This window comes from Notothenia rossii, assembly GCF_949606895.1.
Source record: "Notothenia rossii genome assembly, chromosome: 12".
NCBI lineage: Eukaryota > Metazoa > Chordata > Actinopteri > Perciformes > Nototheniidae > Notothenia > Notothenia rossii.
In genome coordinates this window covers 18,430,764-18,456,284 of record NC_136911.1, presented here as the reverse complement: position 1 = coordinate 18,456,284, position 25,521 = coordinate 18,430,764, and the positions used below count along the sequence as shown (strand labels likewise).

Genomic DNA, 25,521 nt, shown 5'->3' with positions numbered 1-25,521 from the left:
AAGTGACAATGATGAGTGTTGCCAAATTATGCAGAGTGACACCATTATCAGAAATATCTCAGCCGAGAGTGCACTTGTGAGTTTAAAACAGCACGCCACAATTTGTGTTGAGTAAATATTTACCGCCAGTGCAAAACAGAATCATCAAACCATCTAAATGTTATTCTCAATATTTATACCAGCAAGAAATGTGTGATCAATGGCTTCATTAACTGTTACATCCTTCGTGTTGTCTTTATCTCCCTTCAGACGTTTTTATGTTAGTGGGAAACAAAAGTAAAAGAGAGATGCTTAACATTAATTTGCAATAATGCTTTGTAATGAAGACCAATCAATGGCCAGACATTAGGATATCACTCAAGGCAATCCAGAGACTCCCTTCGACTTAAGCAATTAAATTGTCCGTGAATCATTAATAAAGTGACAGATATACGGGTTAAATTAAAACATTTAATCACCACCAAATGTCTTAGACTCGATGAATTTGTCTCCAAATATTAAAAAAAATCTATATTAAAAGATTGTTTTTGTCTCGCCGTGATGAGATAATACAACTGAATATAGAGAGGAAAGGGGGGAGAGAGGGGACCACTTGCAGCAAAGAACTGTTGGTTGTACAAATCCTGAACCAAACATTTCAAAAAGTTGACATAACAAATTACATGGAACTCAAAGAAGTCATTTATTGTATCAGTTTAATGATCTTTTTTTTCTCGTACAAATTAGGCAATCAATATCGTTCCGTATGAATCAGTTTAATCTGCATTGTATTGTATTACAGTTATTTGTTTAGAATGATGTGATGTAAAATATATTTAACTGAGATCTTTATTTTTCAAAACTCTGCATGCTCCTCCAGTGTAATAGGCACGTTCACACCGGAGTACTTTTCCCCGTACTTTTTCCGTTGGATTCCGTTAGTGCCCCTTATTTTGTATTCACACCGAAAAGAGTCCTTAGGGAACTTTTACCCCCATTTTTAGTCCCTGCTAGAGAGGTGGTGCTATCCTGGGTAGAAAAAAGTACCAATTTATATTGGCTGGGCGAATTGCAAACCACTCCCCGTAAAACTTTGAAAAGTTTTGTGAAGCCGCCATTGTATTTGCTGGCATTAGCATTATTAGCATTAGCATTAGCTCCAACGGAGAGAGAATAATTTATGGCAACACTAAAAAAAAACATGGGAGCGGTGGAGTGATGAGGAGGTGTCGGCGTTCTGGCGATTTACTCGGAAGGCTTCCGTAGAAGCTGCTGGGAGTCCCAGCAGCTTCTACTGAAGCCAGTCCCCAACTCTGAGGACTTCCGGCCGGGGACTTCGGGTGCCAGTATACGCCGTGAAGTTGTTTGCGGCCTGCCAGTAAACCCAACGCAGAAGAAGGCGAAGTGACGTCAGCGGCTCATTTGCGTAATCTTCCCTCAGGGAATTTATTCCGGCGTGAACGCGATCTTTACTTAGTTTCATGGGGGTACTAAGTGCTGAGGCACTAAGTGCCGTCACTAAGTACGGCAAAGTACTTGGTGTGAAAGCGGCTGATTGGCTTTTGGATCAAATTCTTCAATTTAGTTATTTCTTGCAATCCTTATTTCCCATATCTGCAGGAACATCATTTATTCGGCTTGCTGTCGTCTCACACCTAGAGTAATAGCTGTTGCTTTTCTCACCTGGAAATTGATGTTACAACACTATGCAATTGATCTCTGGTAATCAGGCATGTGTGGCTTTGTTAGTAAGGATAGAGACACTAATCTCTCTCACCTAATGTTTTAATGCCATTGTTAGCATTTGCTCAGACTACAAAGCCTATTTATTATACTGCAAGTTCTTACAGGGAAATTTAGCAGAATTTAGACTATGTAAATGTCCTTCCTTTTGGTCAATGTCTACTATTTATATAAACGTTCCAGAATCCTGCAGCTGACAACTTTTACCAGCATGTTTAAACACAGCAAGGTTTGAGTGATGTATGGAAATCTGTTCACTGAGCTGTCCACCTGTCTATTAAAAAAATCTACCCAAGAAACATCAGCCTTGTTTTTTAGAGTTAGCCAGGCTGACAAGGCATTTTTAATTATCCCCAAAATGGTTGAACAACATGGAATTTGAATGTTAAATAAGGACCATGTGCAATGCCAGCTAGTTAAGGAGGATGAGCCGAGCCTCCAACAAGTAATTATTCCGTCTCTCTGACTGTAGGAGTTTGGAAGACTGCCATACTAATACTATTCTTGCCATGGCCCTTTTGTTTACTTAATTGTAGTATTTTTTATGAATGGTCACACAAGAGACTCCTTATTTTTTTTTACCCTTGCTTTAATTATTCAAATAAGGCCGACTTAGTAATGCTACAAATATTAGAAACCAATCAGCAACTTCCAAATGCCAAAATGTACTTAGTTTATTTAAAAGTGGGTCGTGTACAGTTTAAAACAAAAAATGTCCCAAAAAAGGATGCCAACATGGTGCTTTGTGTCATTGGCCATTTGAGTTTGAACCAGAAAGTGGCATATCAGCTCTTCAGGGCCCGATTTGGAGTCAATTTTGTATGTGCTTGATACATTAGACCTACATTTATGAATCAAGAGAGCTTTTATTAACATTTATTTGACCTTTTTTCCTTTTAAAATAATGCATAATTAAGGGTATGGTACATGCTTCAGTGCCAAGATGGCGGCTTCTCAATCTGCCCATATTGAAATTACCCATCAGCTTTTCTGAAGCATATGTTTAAGATTACACAGACCATTCCCAAAATTAAAAAAGGAATTTCTCAAAACATTTACCACTAACATTGAACCAAATCCAAACCAATTTCCCCTCCTCAACACTCCTCCTCATTGCAATCAATCTGTGACTTCAATATTAGCTGTTGCTCTCTCAAATGTGATCCATCACTCCTTGGTGTCAGGTGAGATCATTCAGCAAACTGATGGACTTCAATGACTTTAGATTGTGGTCTGATGAAGAAACAAATCAAGTGAAAGTCAATACATCTTCCCACTGTTTTCCCCCAGGGACATATGTGACGCAGGTTACAGCCACAGATGCAGACGACCCCACCTATGGAAACAGTGCCAGAGTGGTGTACAGCATCCTCCATGGCCAGCCATACTTCTCCGTTGACCCCAAAACAGGTAAAGCACATTCTGATTTATGTGACGAAATCTTTCAGTCAGTGTAGAGTTCAAATACATCTTTACATTTTCACTTTAAATGTGAGAGTCAACAATAAATACCTGTTTTATGCCCACCTGACAATTGCTGCGAGGCAATTTGCGCAGTAAAATAAGGTCATCTAGGCCATTAGGCTTGAATGATTGAGTGTGTCTTCCAAACTTTGTGTGAAATATGCTGCAGTGTGGACCAGTGCAAGCATACATCATGAGAATAAAACGATCCCAGAATTGACCATCGGGCCAATCCACAAATCATGAGGCCATGAAAGGACACATGCTCTCCAATAAAGATGTTGAATTGTTTTTTTAAGGTATCAAGTAAAGGGTCAATTGCACCCGACACTGCATTGATATTAAGCATTAAAGGTCCAAAAGTAAAATGCTACCCTACCAGATTTAGATTTTACATTTAGGCAATTTGGATTTAGACTTAAATTGACAATTTATATATATATATTTGTTATTGTTTAAACAGTCCATACACTCGTGCAATTCAAGTAACATGTATTGTCATTTAAATTCTCTTCATACTCCTGCCAGTGTGACTGCAAAAAAGTAGATATAAAATGTATTTTCATGCTCTTTAAAACTCCAAGTTTTTTTAACCCCGCAGAAACCCCAATTTTATCTAAAATCGTTCGAAAATAATATGAAAATTCAGGAGAGTTACTGCAGAGACAGCTAGATAAAACATTTGTAAGTACAATGGCTAGAGAAATGGTAGTTGCTAACTTCATGCGACATATAAAAATGTCAGTTGAGCTTCGAAAACCGACGGACAGTCTCTAAATCAAGAAATAAACTGCATTTCAAATCCCCCATTGTCTATCTGAGTCTATGCTTCATGGACACTGAATCGTCTGGGTTGCGTAGCATTAGCTGGCAAACTGTAACATAAGGAAGCTTAAATTGAAAGCAGAAGACAAATAAAACAATATGCTGAAGCAATATTTATGAATACTTGCTGTTTTCTGGTGTAGGCGGTTGGTGTCATGGGAGGTAAATGGTGCTAAAAAGGTTGCAGAGTGGCAGTGACTGCTCTAAATCTGAAATACATTCAAACCACTAGTGTTTGCCGGCAGTGGGCTGCTGATGGCTTTCCATCTGGGGCAGTTCAAAGCATACGAAAATAGGTTCATACATATCACACAGGCAGATACGAGGGAATCTTTTGCTGATTATGCCGCTCATCCCAGAGCTTCACAGAGCACGTACTGCGACTGTATTTCAAAGTGATGCTGGGAAAGAATCAAACTGTTAAAGTAAATGTTTGCACTGCTGGGCCTCCTTCTATCTCCAAACGCACATCGGCAACGGGAACAACTGCTGGGAGGAAAAAAGGTGAGCAATGGAAGGGTGGGAGACACGTAATTCTCCATGTCTGTCGCAAAATTATCGATTTTAGAGATAGACATACCCCTTCTCCAAAAGATGGTGACAGAAATGTTGAATGCACACAGTGAGTGGTTTTGCATTCAGACATATGTGTGGATCAAGTGCTACATCCTCCTCACCGTACTAAGTGAAATGAGAGGAGGGAAAAAGTGCAGACCCACCTAGAGTATGCTGCCCGCTGCCTTTTACCCTGCCAACCTCCAGTGGACCTAACTATTAATCTGCAGTACAAACGCTCTCTGATCTCAGGGTCTGTGATCCTCAAGTGAATCATTATATGGCTTCACCAGAGCTCCCTATTGAATGTCAAGTGTCTCCAGTTTGTGGAATGACCTCTATTTCAGCCTTGGTTAGAGAAGTGTCTTCCCGGGCAGTCAGCTCCTTAAGGGGAAATATATTAGATTGTGCATTATGAGGTTAATTGAGCATTTAGTGCCAAATATAGTCCAGGTTACCACATTGTTCTCTCTTTTATTCCTTCCTATTTCTAACCACTCTATAACCTATTTATCTTGCCAGGTGTTATAAAGACAGCCTTGCCCAATATGGACAGAGAGGTGAAGGAACAGTACCAGGTGTTGATCCAGGCCAAGGACATGGGGGGCCAGCTGGGGGGGCTGGCCGGGACCACCACTATCAACATCACCCTCAGCGACGTCAACGATAATCCACCCAGGTTCTCTAAAAGTGAGTAAATATTTGAAAAACAATTGCAGCATGCCAACACCTACTTTGAAAGCTGACTCACATTTAGCAGGTTCAAACATTGTATGATAACAAAATAAATACTGTGCAATTACAACAGGGCGGGGGGTATTCATCATGTATCCTCTTTGTAATTAGGTTTCATTATTTGTCATTATGCTCTGTCGTAAGCCAAGGCCTGTTTATTTAGCATGATTGCATCTCCATGTAATACTCCTGGCAAATGAACGACTGTACTGTAGTATTGCTGTAAATGTGCTCACAGGGCAACCTTCTATATTTAGAGCAGGTTTGCTGCTGCATCGGGGATTCAGAGTTTAAACACTCCATGTTCTCCATCCGATATTTTGAATAAGCTGCTAAACCAGATTAATTTGATTGTGCCGTTCACCAGGTCATGTAAAAAAGCCAAGCTGGAAAAAAAATGCATTACTGTAAACATGTTGATCTGTGAACGCTTTCCTACTTATACTAAGCACACATATTAAATTGTGTTTATTTCATTTTAAATATCAGCTAGTGTATGACAGAAAAGGAAAAATAAATACTGTTGTGTATTGATGCAGTCTCTTCAGGTATTGCGAGGTTACAGCGAGTGGTCTCCCCTGAATGTAAATTTATGCCGTCAGACGGTCAAGCTCCCCTGGCAGCGGGGAAAAGATGATATTTCCATAATGCTGTCACAGCACAGAGGTGGGGGGGCCCTCTGCCCTGTCCCAAATCCTCTCTTTGTTGTCTTCTCTCTTCCATATTTATAGGCTTACAGGTTTAAAAAAAAAGTCTTGCGGCCATATTGGGGAACCTCATCAAACGATTCTGATAATATTCCAGAATGGATCCCTGCCACATCTGTCCTTTAGTTATTATAGATGAAACATTTGTAAATCCCCTGAATGATCTCTTTTTTTAATGATACCAGATGTGGTTGTAACTGAAATGGTCCTGATTAATAGGGGTGTATTAACTGCATGTGGCTTTGTTAAATTATATGCAGTGGCATATAACAGCTGTTTCCTAACTTCTCCTAACCTGCAACTCACCCTTTTTGGCACTGGAGCTGTCCTGCCCTTCAAATGACATCCACTTTTAAATACTGTAAATGTCCTTGAAAGTACTTGATTATTTATTGAAATTTGACCATCTGAATTCACACATATGCCTCAGATTCCCTCTCAAAATCCAAGGATCAAGAGTGAAGGAAATGGTAGATAGCAACACCATGTAGCAGCGTATGGTTTTAACGCAAAAGTATAACATTACATTTGGGCACCAGACAGAAGAATATTTAAAATATTTATCTGTCAAGAATAAAAAGGTTAATTTATTGAAACAGATGGAGGGATAGCCCGGTGACCTTTACAGGATGTGCAAATAATGTCAGCTTTTCTCCAAAATCATAATCAATAATAAGCAAAGCAAAAGATCACATCAAGACCCATTACCCAAAAACTTAACATCAAAAGATGTAAAAACCAAATTTGTCAGTTCAGACAAGAAAATGTCAATTTATTAGGGATGAGGATCTTGTATAGAGGAGAGGTAGAGGAAAAGCAGGCCAGCGAAGGTCACAGATCAGAATGCAGGTTAACATACGATGTTGAAGGTGAATTGTTACATCCCACCAGCTCCTGGGTTCAGTGACATTTAAAATACAGCCTGGTTGACCAGAACAAGTCCTCAAAATGGAACTGGGTTTAAATAGCTGGATCAAACTTCCCTTTCTCTTTCAGCAGTCGAGTGAGATCTGAGAAATACTGGTGTTTGTTTCAGTAGATTATGTTAAATCACCCACAAAATGAATATCCTGTATGCCAACCATCTTCTGTTTTCACCCTGTGCATGCCTTTTAACTAAGACTTTGGATTATTGTACATTGTAATGTTCAAGGTCATCCTTTTGTTTGATGCATTTATTTGTCAAATAACATCATCCTCAGAAAGTTTTAAGAGATTCAAACATCCTTCTCTCTTGCACATCACATTTCTAATTTAAAAGGCCAAATAAATGACATTCCGTGAAGCGAACAATGTTTTTTTTAAAAACCAATCTTGGCTAATTATTTGTTGCATCGGTAAAATGTGTCCGGAATATGTTTAATCAAATTGAGGAATTTGTTAAATTAGTGTCAACAAAACAGTGAAGCCAGCCGTGGCGTCAGAAAAGGACTAAAATAGTTGCTGTGTAACCTCTGACATAACACAGTGTTAGAAATAATGACACATTGCCTACTTGATATTTCTTGACCTGACAAAATTCTGAGTATGGAATAAAAGCCCTGCAAACACTCAAATTAATTTGAACACTCTTTTAGTGCTACTGAATTGCCCATGGCACTTCTATGATGCCGCCAGGTGTTCGCAACAGATTTCTAATGCAACAGTAAATATGATATTTATCTTGCATCAGCAGATACTAGCTATCTCAAAAAGTAAAAGGGAAAAACAGAAACAGACTAATTTCCACATATTGTGAGTTGTAAGTGATAATCAATCAATCCGCAGTTTGTTTGCTTGTATATTTATTTCCAAGCCCTCAGCACTCATTTCTCTCCTGTTGGGAGTATCACAGCCCCTAGCTCTTGTGTTTGTGGATCATACAGGTTTGAGCCCGCCAATTACAACGAGCTGTGAGGCCTTGATGTCCAAGCATGTCCAAATGGAATAATGTCATGCTCATAGCTACAGGGCGGACTTCAGACAGAGCATATCAGCAGCCTGCCTGTGGGCGGATAAGACACATAAAGGACGGAGGATGTGAAGAGCTCTGCGTTTTCCATCCGATGATAATAAATGAATCCGATCTGATCTTTGTTTGTTTGATAGGTTTCTTTCATCTCCGGGTTCCTGAGTCTTCCGCAGTGGGCTCTGCTGTCGGAAGAATCAAGGCCCATGACTTGGACATCGGGAAAAATGCCGAAGTAGAGTACACCATCGTTCCAGGTGACGGAGGGGCCATGTTCGACATCACCACGAATGAACACAACCAAGAGGGGATCATCATTCTCAAAAGGGTATGGAAGACCTTTTTTAAAGTCAGCAAATAGTACAGATGACCAGATTAATTTACCAATGTATCTAGTTGTTCTACTTTTTTGAAATGCAACCCTTCCTGTGGATTTTCAAATTAAAAGCCAACCAATAAGGGAAAAGCCTAGTTTCAATGTTAAAAAGTGTTGGAATGCATTGATGGAAGCTTATTAACATGCACACCAAAACATAACACTGTCTATTGATTTTCTGCTACACAATTAAAATGAATCTTCACAGTACATTGCAGATAACTCCCGAACAGAATGTTTCTACATACAAATTACGTACATATATGCAAAAAGGTGCCCTAAGGGGTCATATCACATCTTGACAGCATCATATTACATTATACAAGTCAAATAATATGACAATATGAATGCCATAGTTTTCAAAAGGGGGCCTTAAATAAGGCGTAGGGAAGCAGACTTGTCATTCAAGACAAAGCAACACATTTGTTGTGCTGCTGTTTGTTTTATTATACATTTGAAACCTCTTTCATGCTGGAGAGGCTGTCTAAATCCTGTCCAACCCTTCCTTCCTGTTTTTGACAGGGAATGGGAAAAGGGATGTAACACTGGAGAAAACTATGGCAGCTTAACATATACAGTATATACACATTTGTGAACGTGTGAAAGTGCGGGAGGGGTTGTTCCAGCACCCCTAGCATCTTGCACTTCCTTTGAATATGACACGGTGTGTTATAATACACCTAGAAGCTCACTTTACATTACATTTTACATTTACACATATTAAAAATCAATGTTTAAATACATAAAACCATACCAAGTGTGCAGGTCATTGTGTTACACAACGGATGCTGAACCTGTGAGATGCTGCTCTCTTTCTGTTTGTCTCTTGCAGCCGATGCCTAAGAGCAACGCTCAGAGCAAAAGAGTAGCGCTCTCTGAGTGCCTGTGCTATATAAAGCATTAACTCAGCCTGTCAGGCCTCATTTACTATGCCATATGTTCTTTTTGGCTAAATGGATTAATACAGCCAGTGCAGAGTGACCCACATCAAGAGGTCTCGGCCTTTGGTTGCACTTCCTCTGAACAACAGTGCAAAGATATCTAATTTTAAAACTACTTTTAGCACGTTTGTAGGGCTATGATATCACTGCAGTAAAAGTGGCACGAAAGCACCAGTGATTTATAAAGTATGACTCCAAGGATAAACCCCTTGGGATCTATCATCTCATCTCAAGGGGGACCTACAACTGCCAGAGGTGAAAGAAAAAGGAAATAACAGCCACAGAGTAATGTTAGAAGCAGAAATAGATTGACCTGTGTGCTAATCTACTAAATAGCTAGGCTATAATAAGACTTATTATGCAACCAATTATTAACTTAAGCCGATACATACTTGTTTATCCATTCCAAGATCTAGTTCATTCATACTTTAAATAATATCATGACCTTATATACAGTATGTCTTTAAGATCTGAGGAGTGGATTAACAATGTATGGATATTCATTTCATTTCAAATAAACCAATGTGCAGTTTTCTGTGATCATTTCATTAATAACTATTGCAATTTTAAATTATAGGACACATTAAACAGCTTCAGATTTGTTCCATGGAAAAGCCTGTTAGAGAATTCCTTCATCAATCTTAATGTCATCTTTCTTAATGTATTCATGTTGTTTTGGTTTATGAAATCTCATAGTTAAAGAGGTTAAAGCCCAAACCCACCAAATATAAAGATTATTATTCTCCTCCCACAGGCTTCACTGTAGAGATATTATTTCTCCTCGGACACTGAAAGCATTCAGCTGGCTGACAAAGGGTGATAATATGCATTTATGAGCAGAGAATAAAAGAGTCTCAGTATCGGCTTATTAAAGTTTCAGGGGACTACACACCTACTTTTAAGATGGTGATAAGCGTCAGTGTGATAAAAAGGGCATTATTAAGATCATGGGCGTTATGAAAGGCTCATTAGAATGTCACCTTTCCCATATTTGTTCATATTAATCACGGCGTAAAAGCTCTGTAAAGAGGAATCTGGGCTCAAAGATATTATACATTTACTAGTTACTCAGAAGATTGAAATTGTTAAAGAATATATGAAAAACTTTTTTTTAAAAATGATATATCAATATAGGTTAAGCAACCAGCAGCATTTCAAATAAACAAAGATAATCCCCACAGTCATCAGCTGCAACATTAAAGTTATGTTTAATGCATTATAAATAAATAATATCAGATAAATGAATTTGAAGTCTGCATAATGAGTACTTTTATTTTCAGTATTCAAAGTGTATTTCCATGCTAACACTTGTGTACTTTTTATTGGAGTTTTACATGATGGTATGTTCCTGTCTGACCATCGTCTTCATTTTCCAACCCGGTCTCACAGTCTGCGTACAAATGACACGACTTTGCAAAGGCGTGCAATAGATACGCAGAAGTCCGATTTTGCGTGCATATGATACGCTGATATTGCACCTCAAACATTAAAACAAAGAGCTCTGTGGCTTCAGGCTTGATCGCCGTTCCAATGACAGTTTTAATATTTGCAGTGCAATAAATGACACAGCAGCTTATTGGGTTATGGTTAGGGTTAGGGTTAAATAAATGGCAAAGATAAGTTCACAACTAACGTAACGTGGGAGAAAATTGCTGCATATATCTATTGCACGCCTATGCAAAGTCGTGTCATTTGTAAGCAGACTGAAGAGAGTGGGCTGTCATTGTCATAGTTTACAGACTTCTTTCTGCCATGTAGAGGGCAGCTCACACTTCCAGCAACGTGCTGTTAAAACACATGTCGTCAGTATCACTCCAACAGCTGGCGATTGTTTGGCTCAGTGTTTCCGAACGTGTCATGTTACAGCTAAGGACCATGATAATGGGAATGTGATCAAAGTTATTTGATCTTGCCCACACCCCAAACTACACATATGCAAGTCATTATCTTACTCATGCAGGAACACATGCACACAGATATGCTTTCAGCCTTCTCCCACAATGCCCTGCACATCGATCCCTTCATACCTGGTGCTGCGTTTCCCTTTGGCAGGATGCAGCAGACCCCTGCGGTGAGTTTAGATGCCCTTTGTTGTCAGTGCTGTTGAGGTTCAATGGAAGCACAAAAAATGACTGCAGAGCAGAGCCACGTTTGCATAATGCAAGAGCCACAAAATGTCTCTTTGATATGATGTAGGGAAAATCTATTTAAAGTCAGAAAGATATTTATGAGAGATGTTCTGATTTGTGGAGGAAATTAATTGCTTACCTGGATTGTTCTGTATGTTGGAACATTGGCACTTAAGGAGAACTGTATGGTATCCTTAATATATCATACAATATATTATGTGGAAAAGGTTCCAACTCTACTGAAACTAATTCTGTCCCACATTCAATGACCATTATGTTGAATGTTAGAACAGAACAGTATCAATTGCTCAGAACTAAAAAATAGGAAAACAGAGTCCTCTAACATTCTGCAGCTGTTAAAGCAAATTCATTATTAAAGAATTAAAAGAGTCGGTTTCACATTAAATCCTGCCTCTTTCATGTGAATTCACCTCAACAAAATACCCGTAAGAAATGGTAATACATCTTTTTTTGTCACTTCTTTCAGTTCGGGGATACCGCATTATGTTTTGTGTGATTTGACGCCAGACAATTCTATCTGTTCATGCACCTTTAAGGGTATTTCTGATCTAAGTGTGTAAAATGTTTCCGGGGAAAATGCAAATCTGAATTTGTTTTTCTGACGTATCAGACTTGGGTATTTGCTAACCGATACATTTTTAGTACAAGCCCCAGCAAACACAAAGGTGTGTGATCCTTTGATCCCAGAAAAATATGCCGCTGAGTGAGTAATTGATTCCCTGCTCGGCGTTAGTATGCGCTGAGCACGTGTATGCAAATCCCATATCATGCTTACATATATGTACCTACTGTTCTCAAAGGCATGTCAATAGATCATTTTAAAGTGACCTTCTCATTGACAGTAATGGAATAACCAAATGAGGCAGGATGCAATTATGATGTAAATGAATGGTTTACATGTATAGCCTCAATGGATGGGGATGCATCTCGTCTTTAATGTTTTCACTTGTAGTGTTTGATTTACTGCCATATAACACAGAGGCAGTGTGATGGATTCCCTACAGTGGTAAGCTACTGCACAAAGGCATTGTTGATGGGGGACGTTCTTATCCCCTTTACCTGCCCAGGCTCCCCCGCAGTGTAATGCACTAAACAACACGTGCTTCTGCCCATGTGGGGTAGTGATAGGACATGGGCAGAGTGAGAAACAGAGGAGAGAGGGATGAGCTGTGCCTGGGAAAGGTGTGGGGAGCTAGAGATGAAGCCTTTATGAGTTGTTCACTGTGTTCCCAGAATACTGACCCGCCCACATACTTGTCTTATTTCACATTGGTGGAATATCCCTAGAGACAGGTGTGCAAATGTGTGCAGACAATCCCTCTCGCTTCCCTCTCCCCCCCCCCCCCCCCCCTCTGCCTCTTTCTTTCCCTTTTGACTTCCCCTCCAATGCAGCAGCGTCGACAAATCGCGGCAGGACAGAGTGGAAAGCCACATTGTACACAGAGCAGAGTTTGGCAGACTCCAAATTAGAGACTCAGGAAGGTTGGTTATGATAAGAGGATCAGGCTGAGTAATGGGTACAAGGGATGATCATCTATTTCCCAGTCTGACGATACAGGGGGGAGAGGAAAAAAGAGGCACAGAGGCATGAAGGGGGTTTGCACATCCCATCTGCAAAACATAGGATTACGGGAGACAATAGGTAAATCCATTGATGAATTCAGACAGAAACGTTCAGACAAATGCATGCACACAGTGACATGCTTTACATGGGAAAGCAGGACACACAGCTATACATACAGTATAAGGAGCCTACACACACATCAGCAAGATAACCTTGTGTTGGTAAAAAATACTTTTAGTCAGATTAAATGCCCACTCTCTTGTTTATTTACCTCCTCCTGAGAGATGAGGGGATGGCGGTTATGTGTAATTGAAATATGCTGTTCTAGGCCTAGAGGAACGGCATTGTTCACCATGTGTGGCATAATATTTACTGGCTCAAATTCAGGGAATCCATTTTAATACAGGACTATCTACTCACTGAACAAACCGAATGCCCCCAGCGGCCACAGTGCATTGAGTAAAGAGCACCTCTTGGCACTGACTCCAAATCCATCGCCCCCAGTGTCAGAGCAGTTCAAAAAACATGAAGTGGAGAACTGCCGGGGACTTGTGCTGTGCAAAGTGCTGCATTTAAACCTCAACCACTGGTGAAATGTATCATTTAACCATGAAATATGTTGTGGTTTGAGCCCTGGTTTTTCCTATTATAGGTCATTTAACTAGACACTGAACTCCAATTGTTTCCAGCGGCCAAACTAGGAAATGACAGTAATGTTATATAGCAATATGAACATATAAGCTCAAAAAGTGCAACATAAATGCATCTAATTTGTTTGTTTGTGGTTTCTTTCGTGGGCAGCTGTTGGTTGCATATAGCTGTAAGATATGTGGTTTGAACACCAGGCCTACAGTCAACATGTCAATATGTCATTGAACATTATTCTAAACCCCCAACAGCTCCTGATGGCATGGCTGATGACGTGTGAATGTATATATGGTATTCTCTCTGAGCAGCCTCTGTCTCGGTATGAATGTGTTTGAAAGGGTGAATTCTGACTTGTACATGTAAAGGTACTTTGAGGGGGCCACTTTCTATCTCTGGAAACACAGAAAAAACATAATACTTGGTCAGTGACAATGGGAAATGTGTTCTATTCTCTATAAAGTAAATAATACAGAGAATATGTTATGAGAGAAAGACAAGAGGGGGTGGGAGGATTGTTCCACAGCCAGAAACTGTAAATGTTTCAGCACCATGGACAGACACAGAAGGCAATAGACTGAAATGTAATCAAAGAAATATATATATTATGTATAATCGACTCTAGTATTGCCACAGCAAATGCCCCGATGTTTGAGTTCTTATATAAGTACGCAATTAATTTACAACCGCACAATGATTTGTTTCCATTTTTCTTCTAATAAGGTAACACAGTAAGAAAAGCGGAAAATGATTACTCCAGATTGCCTAAGATGACAATTATTCCCAATTTCAAAGAGCAGCACCTTCAAGAGGTAAATGTTACAGTGTCGCTTGACATTTCAGACAAAAGCTTGCCACCAACCGTGAGCAAAAATGGATAAACATTGCATTCAAAATAAATGCCACTAATTGCCTGGATTGCTTAGCTCAAACGCGGCCCAATGGACTTCCCTAAAGTCATAACGATTGGCAGTATCGAAACAAGAAGCCCTTTTCTTCTTTGCTGCCATCAATTAAGGACTTAATTTCACTAAAGTCAGACGGTGACTGCAGTCTAATTTCTCTATCAGAAATGTCATTACCGGGCTGTTTGAACAGTTAATCATTTCAGAGAATGAAAGCTGCTACTGCCTTTCAGTCTTCATACGACACTATCCGTCAGTTTAAAAAAAGGAACAGTCAAATGAAAGAAATGAACAGACTGCTAACATTACTGAAAGCCAAAATATAGTGAGGAATAGTGGTTAAATACAACAACAAAAAGAACAAAGGGGGCTTTAGTTTGATATACTTAAACGCTTTAACAAGGACACTTACTGTATATACATTGTCCAATATCTAAATGTCCTTACAAAGTGGAACATGTCATCTGTAAATGGCCAGGGGGTGATTGATTTCAATATATTATAGCTTAAAACTGATAGCAGTGAGCGTTCATCCTGTAGAATGAGAGCGACTGAGCCTTGCTCACAGACAGGAGTTGAAACTAATCTATTGATTATAGTGCGCAATGTTCCAGTGGGAGGTGAAATTAGTTATTTTCAGAAGGGGTGTTAAAGGAGTCAAAAGAAGGAGAAAAGAAGGAAACAATACCTGAGAACAACAGGAGATCCAGGTGCACCGCACACATAAATAACACCTCACCAAGCAACCAAGCTTGGAGCGAAGTGTGTGTGCAACTACTCGTGTGCGGTTCTGCATGTGCTATGTGAGTGAATGAGAACAAAGAGACAAAAAGGAAAGAGATTGTTACAAATAGGCGACTGAGGTGGTGCTAGTCGATGAAGTGCCTTCTCCCTGGTGGCCCGGGAGGCGTGGGTGTAATAGATTAAAGTAGAGTCTCGGGGCTCATCCCACGGCTAACCCTGTCCTATTAAGAGTGGCAGTGTGAGTCTTTCACAGTCACTCCACTCCGCTGCAGTGTGGACAGGGCTGCTGGCAAGCCTCTCCATGGCACTCGACTGTTGTGAGCACTGGGGGGTTGGAGATGTTCGGAGGCATCTAAGGACACAAACCGATGTGACTGATGGCAGCACAATAAAGTGAGCATCTCCTCTCCACAGTGCTAAGACCCCCCCGGTATTAAGAGGGACATCGAATCGCTCTCTGGGGCATGTAAGCTTTTCTTTGGCGATGATAAGCTCATTGTGCACTGTGGCCAGTTGACTGCTGATGGCGCAATGGTGGCTGGAGGAGTTTAGCATTCTTCTGCATGGCAGGGTTTCCCAGAACCGTCAGTCAAAGACAGCAGTGACCTTATGAAGAAGTCACTCATTTACAAACAGAGACGTCAGGCCACAGCCAAACCACTGAGTCATAATTGCTTATCTCTAAATCTCAGAGGGATTTGCACCTCGGAGCGGCTTTGCCTTCCAGAATTAATGTGTTTAGCATTGGGCATTGTTGAAACTATTCCCGCTTAATGCAACAAAACAGACACATCTTTCGCGATTAGATGAAGGGTGCTGTCATATGGGATCAACAGGTTTTGGCCTCATGAGAATTAAGCATCCAGACATGATGATGTGTGGAGACATGTGTTGGCGTAGACAGCTTCCATTAGAAATGTGTGATATTCTAAGCATATTCGGCTAAGCTTTGATTTGCTCTCAGAGGATAAATCATGTGAGTGGGTGTTAATGATTCATAAGTGCTATTGTAAATATATAATGCTGTGGTAAATGGATTTAAGGATGCTCTGAATACCACAGCTTAAACAACATTTGCATTATTTTTCACCCTACTTAATCGTCAGCCTCTCCAGGTAATACCTGTGTTCAGCATAAACAAATAAATACAGCCTGCTGAGGACTTGCTGCGCTGCGATAATAACTCTCCAAGGGGAATGGCAGCCATGAGTGTTGGCAAAAGACTATCCCTCAAACTATTGGGTGTGTAGCTGAAGGTTGAGAAGACTATTGATTTGCTGTGGTAATACAAGCAAAAGAAACGGAGCCCATATTCAATAAGCATATCATCCTGCTTCTCCAAAATAACTAGCAAGCTGTAAAAACATCTGCAGCTAACACTTTATAATATGCTGGAAGCAATCTTCGGGGGGTGGGGGGAGAAACATACCCAAGTATAAAAGAGAAACAGATTTTATATTATGGGTTACATGTTACATATCTCAGTATAAGGCGTCAAAAAGCACACCCATTGTTCAGTATTCACATTTGAATATAAGGTCTTCTTTTCCATTGTGTTTGAAGCATAATACTGTACCAGGGAGACTGTGATGCCTTGATTAGTCCCTGTTTTAAATTAACAAATTCCCTTGGAACATTACAGGTTCAATTGGCAAGAAGAAAAAAAAGTTCCTTCATTCAGTATCACTGCCAGTGCAATGAAGGTGCACATTTACATATCAAAGGGCGCAGCACCATGTCTAGAATTTCAAGTGTGTTCTGTTGTGATGTTGAAGAGCAGCAGCACTGACATGAGAGGAACTCGGTCTGTCCTCCTTACAAATTCCTCCGTTGATACACTTCCTTGTTGTGTCCGCTGTAACCCATAAAATGTGCATAACAACTGAAGCTGTAATGACACTTCAAACGTGTGACCGAACATGCATAGCTGTATGCAACTTGTTTTAGGATATTATATGTGTAATACGCCCTCATGCAGCTCTGATTCTGAGCCCTAAAGTAGGTCATCTTCGAGGAAGGGGGAAAACCACAAAATGGTAGTAGCAGTTAGAGAATGAATGGCCGTTTTTACTTCCTGGGAAATTTCCCCTATGGCCTCCAGATCTGATTTGATTCTCCCCAAGTCATGCACTGACACATTAGCACGTCTTCTCATTAACTCAGACTTTCTCATTACCCCCTCCTGGCCCCAGATCTCCCAGTCATACTTGGACCATCATGAGTCTTAGGCACTTTAAAAAGGCAGTGAAGCTCTTAACATGAATGATTTACACCCAAATCAGAATATGTAAATGTGAGATTTGCTTGGTGGTTGATCATATCTCTGTCAATGCATTGTTCCACGGGTGTCAGCAAGAAACGTTTAATTATTGATTGAATTTTCTGCACAAAGATTGTACAAAATCATCTGACTAGTTGCTTCCGTGATTCCGTTCAGTGCAGAGACGTTTGAGGTCATATAACACGCCCTCTGGTGGTGATAATGTAGATTTGAGCGAAAAGGAGAAATAATCACTTTGAATTTGTTGATTATGTTAGCTTATTAGCTAGCTAATCAAGGCATCTGGTCAACTAAATGCCTCTAATAGATACAAGAGTCAGAGTGAGGGCATCTGATTTGCATAGCATTGGAAGCCATGCCCACAGAGCTTTCATGCATAGTCCACTATCGATTGTTCAATTCAAAATGGATTCAAACAAAAGCCAAGGGCACTGAGCATTGATGTGAAGTTATTTTCATTGAGCTAAGTTCTAGCTGTGGATGTTGCACCAGCTAGCTCATTTTAGCTCTACTGTTGGTTGGTGCAACTTTAGGACAACTTTAGTTACAAGTCTTATTTTAGTTTGGACCAAATATAGTTGTGATTCGGAATGAGCTATTTAGAGTTATAGTCATGGAGTCTGAGAGATAGTTTTTGCTAAAAATCTGATAAACAAAAAGAAACAGTTTAACACAAAAAACAAGGAGAATCAGGCAAAACAACAAAATAAAAAACTGAACGAGTACAGACCGGGTTTGGTTAAACAAGGGCAGTAAACGAGCAGGAATACTGTGAGTCAGGCAGGGACGAAATACACCACATCAAGACCGGACAGGAACGAAGACGACGAACAGACAAAGAACAATGGGAGACAGGACTATACACAGCTGGAGAGGGCAAACAGAAACACAAGGGTAGCAGGTGAACACAATCAGAACATCCCACAGGCTGGAAAACAAAAAAAACAGGAAGTAAAATGCAGTCGAAACACAAAGAGGAAATACATTTCAAAATAAAACAGGAAACATTAAACACAAAAAAATGAGACAATGAGAATAACTGAGCTAACGATTTGTCATGCTCAGTTTTTGAATTTAGAATATTATTTATGAACAATGATTTGTCAAATGTAACTCCAGGATGCTAGTTGTTGTGCCTTTGAAGTTTTTTATGCGAAAGGAAAAAGCAGTTCCCCATCACACACCCAAGAGAAGAGAACAACATGAAAATAAGACAGCTTTACAAGGTGGAGGTTTGGGCCTGTATCCGAACTGTGCAGCGTGTTGAGATGGAAAGCAACTCGTCTCTTCGTCCCCATGAGAGTCTGGCTAATGAAGCCTGGTGTACACCTCCTGCTGCCTACCTCCTCCAGCATCTCCTTCCCTCCTCCTCTCCCTTCGTGTCCTCCACCTGTGCTTGTATTAAAGCTGAGGTATGCACGGCTGTCTACATGCAATGGTTCAGGCACAATGACGTAGCCTCTATTACGAGAGGTCCCTATGTATGTCTTTTTAAAGCTACTATGTATATTTTATCCCTAGATTTACGTCATATCAATTCCTATTATGTTTTGGAATTACAGAACGGATGCGTTTTTCTTCCATGTCTTAAGTTCACTTTATGAGATACACTGAGTTCCTACTGAAGTTTATTTCCAACATTTCCCAAGCACCTGCAGGGATGTGAAAGATTGACTGCTGTATATTTCAAGCTACTTTGTAAGACTTTTGTAAGTGCAAGTTGGCAGGAAGTCTTTTAGGTTGATTGTAGTGATCAGCATTTGAATGACACCCGCCATGAATTTCATTTTTATACACGCCTGTTGCTTCAGGGAGCTTGGTCTCCTCACTGTGTTGTCACTTCTTGAAAGAGATTGAAAGGGACGGAGTGTATTTCCTGTTGAGAGATCTTATAGCTGTGCCTAGCCAGTTGCATCTGGCACACTGTAATCAAACCAATCATGGCGGTTGATGGTCAATGATTGCTTTCAGATTGGCTTGCCTTCACAGCTCTTCTTTTTTTTTTTTTTTTTTTTTTTACGGACACCTGCTGTAGCAGCAAGACTGTGAAACCATGGAGATGGAGGAGAGACAGAGGGCTCGAGAAGCATCTGCTATCACTGTGAAATCACCACTGCACATCCTCTGATCATTCCTTGTGGTTACACTCTAATTAGATCTCTAATTCATGTGCATTTAATTTGGACAGATGACTGGTCATATTTCCCTTCCACCGATAAAAGCCCTTTTCTGCAGCCTCCAGTTCGCCTCCCCACTCACATCAACTGTCTCTTTAAGGACATTTCGCTGTGCCATTACCAGCTGTGTTTCCCTTGGTGTCGTTTTGAACAACATGCCAGAAGAGCCAGGTCCTGGGGCAGAGAGATAGCATTGCTGCCATAGTGGTTACATGTTAGTCAATTTGAAATACACCGAAAGGAATGTCTCTCATGTGACTGTAGGCCAGCGGAGCGTGACCGGCTGCAAGCTCGCCAAGTACTGTCGGTCACACATGAGAGGGCAGGAGACAGGCAGGAGCACGAACATGGGTGTCACTGCTGTCGGGTGTTTACACCTCAGCTGCAGACATGCCGGGAATGCAGATTCCACCCCTCGCCTTTGACTAATTGACCCTGAGCTGATGTGTCAGAAACTTGAAGAGGTAGAACAGATGAACCCCTAAGCTGTGGTCTGGAGAACTCTTGTTAAGGGGCGCAGTTCTGCTGAACCAGGAAAGTGCAGCTTGACTTATTCGTTGAAGAGGGGCGAGACGTGTCAGGACCTACGGTGTCTGTCTAACATGAAGCACTCTTCCACAATAAACCGCCATTTGAACAACACAAATATGTGTAATCGTCAGCTGTTTACAAATTACACCTTTAGTTCTGCTCTTCAGGCGACTGTATTTCAACGTGTTTTTAGTAACATAGGAGATCAGCCAAATGCTTAAAGAGATTCAATAAGAGGACGCTGATGTAGGCAATTGATAGCACTTACTCATCCTTGAAAATGCTAAACTAACAGAAATAAGAAATGACTGCCAACACTGCTGCTCAGAATCAGTCAATTCATTCAAGTGCTCTTAGTGCATACAGGATGAATACTACAGAGACAACAAATGACACGGGAGTGCTGACACGTTCTATACCCATTAGGATAATGCTTTAAAATAAACTGGAGATGTTAACTGGACTATTTTCTGTTTCTTTTCTGCAGCCCCTGGACTATGAAAGCAAGAAGGCATACACCTTTAAGGTAGACGCCTCCAATGCCCATCTGGATCCACGATTTCAAAGCTTTGGGGCCTTCAAAGACACAGCAACAGTGAAGATTAACGTTTTGGATGTGGATGAGCCCCCGGTGTTCAATAAGCCCTCCTATATGATGGATGTGTATGAAGACACACCCGCGGGCACCATCATCGGAGCAGTGACGGCACAAGATTTAGACGCCAGCAGCAGTCCAGTCAGGTAAAGTTTCAGTCCTCTGTGTAGAACAATAGACACTCTACACTTAAGTTGAAAGGGGCCAGATAATGCTTTTGGGGTTTTCTCTATCCTGTACTGTGTTATAGGTTTGTGTGCATGTAAATGGTCTGCAAAGTTCCCTGACATAATGACATCACTATGAAACACTTGTGCTTCTATTGGCCTGCACTCTGATAGGCTAAGGGTCTTTGAAACCCCGCAAAGCGCTTTCATATACATGTCAGCATTCAACCATTCACATCTAAATTACATATTTGAATTATTTTCTTATGGTCATATAATGTTCTCCGGACATTCTTAGATTGTTAAGTAGTGATCGTTTTTAGCTGGATTTGTCCCTTGCAAATAGTCAAAATTCACTAAATAATACAATTAAAATTGACTATTTATGGAGTTTGTTGTGAACATTAAAAAGTCCTGTTATTCAGGTACAAATACGAATGTTTTTATTTGTAATTTGGTCAACTTTGAAGTTTCTAGGGGGTCTAAGTAAGATAAATAAAGGAGTCCATATGACCCCCGGTTTGGCCATCTAAAGAAGCTTTATGTAGTCTTAGTAAATGAAGTTGGCCTGGATCTGCACATCTTCAGAGGCTTTACTATTGAACCGACTATCCCTCGTTACTCCCACGAGGATAAAAGAGCTAAAGGAAGAAGAACTGTTTTAGAACCCTAATCCATTCATCAATGTTCCCAGTCTCTATTCATTAATGTCATCATGGCTTTAATCTTCAGAGTATTCAGCTTTACTCATCAGAGGGCTAATCAATCTATGTTGAACATTTGACATTGTCATGAAAAATCCTGCTTGCATCGTCTCTTTGCAGCTCAGGTTGTGTCGCTGATGTGATCTAACAGATATAATATTATTAGCCGCGCTATAATTGCATATCTGAAATTCAGGTTGATAAGGACTCATTAGACTTTGCTTATTTATGCTGTCTATGACATTTACATAGTTGGATCATTTACTCAATACAATGCAATAAATACTAATAGTGTTTTGCCGTATAATTTATGGTTGAATGTAAAAACTATGTTAATTCTAACCGAGGATATCAGCAGAAATGCCTCTTTTTAGCTGGCGTCTCTTAAACTGCAATATTTATTTTGTTTAAAAGACAATGATTCTGTCAACTTAATTGTTTTTTTAAAGAATTTTAGCATCTCACAGTTTCAGTTTTTTTTAAATTGAGATTAACGAAACAAACTGTTGCACCTCATTCTTTTGACCATATTCAGGAATATACTCTATCTCCCATGGGCTGACATTCATTATGGCTTAAAATATTCAAGATATAGCCATGTTTCTTGAAAATGATTTAATTGGCTGTCACTTTGAAAAGTTTATTTGGCCAACTATTTCCCTGAAGTTAAATGCATTTCTTTGAGGCAGCTGTTAGATGAGATCCGTTTGTGGTGATTTATTTTGCAGATGGAGATAATTAACATAACTTAATTAATGGTAATCCTATATTCTATACTTGTCCTTATTTTGTGGGGATGTGCAACACTGTGCACATTGCCTGTGTTGATACAAGTGGAAGTGGATATGGTTTTTTTATCGAAGTTTTGGCAAGCAATTAGAATTAAATAAATTGTACAGAGTAAGCGTATTTGTTTTTATCCAAATCCTGAGTTGGCTTCTCCAGTAAAGTTATTGCAAAGTTTGCACATTAAAAAACATTGTTTAGCAGCTTTAAATATAATCCTTATTGAACAAGACGAATGATAATAATATAAACAGTATACAGTGAACAAGTAGAGCCGTACATAATGAATATTAATGCAAACTCTTCTGCAGTTCTAATGTGTCTTATGTTATGATTATTTATTTTTTTGACTGAAATATTAATCCACATCCAAACAATTCCCCTAAAAAAAAAATCCTCTCCCCCTCCTCTCCGTGGTAATTTTTAGATGGGACTTTCAAGGTTCAAGGTTTTATTTTGTCATACGAACATAGCTACAGTGTAGTTATGATGACGATGAACATCTTAGGTCACAGGCTCCTCCAACAGTGCAACACAATAACACAGATAAACATAAAATATAGTGCAGGTAAATAATAAATACAAAAAGAAAAATTGTTTAAAAAGTGAAATAGTGAAATAGTGCAATAAGAGTCTAAATGCAAGTTATTGGAATAATAATAATAATAATGCATTTTATTAGATTGCTTTTACAGGTGCTCAAAGCTCTTTACAATTACACATATTAGACATGTAAGAGTCATTACTGTGGACGTTACCCACAGGAGCAAATGCAGGTAAAGTGTCTTGCCCAAGGACACAAAGGCCTCAACCAGTGGCGGCCGAGGCGGAATTCAAACTGGAGTTCACCAACGCCCCTTGTTCTGATGACCAACGCTCTAACCACTGCGCCAAAACCTATATGAATATGATATATTAGATAAATAATTACCAGCCAGATGAATGTTATGGATGTTTCAACAGTTCAGGTGTTTAACAGTTGGATGAAACTGTCCCTGAGTCTGGTGGTTTTAGTCCGGATGCTGCGGTAGTGCCTGCCAGACGGCAGCAGACTGAACAGTTTGTGGGTAGGGTGATGGGGGTCTTTTGTAATCCTGAGGGCTTTCTTCCTGAGCCGCTGGGAGTAAAGGTCCTCCATGGATGGCAGCTCCGTCCTGGGGATGTCCTGTGCAGTTTCAAACACCACTGCTTAGTTTTATAAATCTGACTTTACTCGTATCCTGGTTACTTCACTTAAGTCATGTTATTCCATTTCTTTTACAACGTCTCCACCACACATATAAACAACACGCTAACATAAAAGTGCTTGATAACAATAGAATGTCAAAGAAGTGCATTCTTAAACATTTATGAGAACCCTTTTGTTTTTAAACTCGTCCACTGTATCTGATGGTTTTTCCAAGATGTATCACTCAACACAGATGGCAAAGATACCTGTTGCATGGACAGGAAATGTTTTATAATGAATATTTTATCCTTGAGAAAAGAAAAACAATGGAAGAAGTAGTGATTTTGGACAACAAAAACACATAGCCACTATTCTGTAGAACTCTACTTTGTCTCCAGCACTTTAAATATTCATCAATACCAAAGCTCACATTGTTCTTTGGGTGCCTTCAGAGAGCAGCCTTGCATTTACTACTTAAAAAATAGACCCAATCACCCATCATGCATAGGGAATTAAGCTTTTAGACTTTAGTCCCAAATGATTGCGCTATTTAGCAGTACAGAGCCGAGTTATCTCTTACTGGGGAAACAAAGGGCATCATGAATACTTTATTATTGGCCGAATTGAAAGAGCATCCCAAAGTTCGAATCAGTTTCAAAGCGGAAGGGCGTATTCACAGAAGGATTGGCTGGCAGAAACAAGGTAGCAGTTCATCTGTAAACCTGCGCCAAGCAAATAGCATCCAGCTGCTGTTAGCACATTTACAGTAAATTAGGTCTTATGTATAAAATGGCCCCTTCCTTAAAAAAACAGTCCTATTACTAAGTGCTAATGGCCAAACTTTCTGTATGGAATGCTGTGCTGTTGGCCTTAAATGATAACTTCACAAATCCCACTGTAGAGCCTTGTTGGACTTGAACTCTGAAGAGTTTACTGCAGCAAAACTGTAAGCTCTAGAAATCTATAACTGTGGAAAATAAACTTCAGTTGCGCCTTTACTTTTTAAATCACCTTGTGTTTTTTTAGTAATCTTCTCTGGACTGAATTACAACTAAAGCAGTTCAAAGTATGAGATAACGCTGTTATTAATTTCCACATCTGCTGTTCTCAGTACTGAGCTTGGTATAAGAAGACTCCTTATATATTTAATCTATTTCTCACAACCCTTTTCTCCTTGAAAAGTATTCACAGATTAATCCATTTACAAGTAAAACATTTCTGATATTTTTCTATCTCACATTTGTACATATTGCATGTTTAGTGATTAGAGATGTGTGTTTTGCTCGAGGAAATCCCTGAACATTCATTCTTTAATCTGTAATGTTCTCGGTATGAGGCCGTCTGTGTAACCTCTGAGCCGGACTGACACTGAAACATATGCTTCAGTAGCAGCAGGACTCCAATAAAACCACACTAAAAAAAGGGTTTGTGCCCCGAGGAGAAATTGTGAACCATTGATCTTTTGAACTCCTGATTTGAGTTTAGCTGCAATATTTATAAGAGAAACTCAAACTAAACTATTTGGACACAATCGTGTTCACTTCAAGGCTGCGCGCCATAAAGAGTGGAAGAGAGGACGTGGAGAAATCAAAATTGAAACAGAAAATGTGATGGAACCAAAGCTTGTAAAAGAAATCCACTTAAATGGTTTTGTTATCATTCTCATTACGGCATAAGACTTGAGGGTTTGAAAGTACGCTAACCCTCTTTCCATTAATGACTCAAGTCCAGTTTGAAGCTCTTTAGTGGGAGAAAAAAAACAAGCAAATTCATATTCATGAGAAATACCCTATTAAGATCAAACAGCTTGCCATTAGAAAGAAAAATAAAG

The 25,521-nt window shown here is 39.8% G+C and overlaps 1 protein-coding gene across 1 annotated transcript in view; it reads left to right on the top strand.

The window, feature by feature from the left end:
- Nucleotides 1-25,521, top strand: part of LOC307026121 (cadherin-12-like) — a 91,662-nt gene that overhangs the window by 51,762 nt on the left and 14,379 nt on the right. The window contains exons 4-7 of the mRNA XM_079661266.1: nt 3,013-3,132; nt 5,089-5,256; nt 8,097-8,284; nt 20,758-21,011. Of these exons, the coding sequence (XP_079517392.1) occupies nt 3,013-3,132; nt 5,089-5,256; nt 8,097-8,284; nt 20,758-21,011 (730 nt within the window). The remainder of the gene's footprint in view (nt 1-3,012; nt 3,133-5,088; nt 5,257-8,096; nt 8,285-20,757; nt 21,012-25,521) is intronic.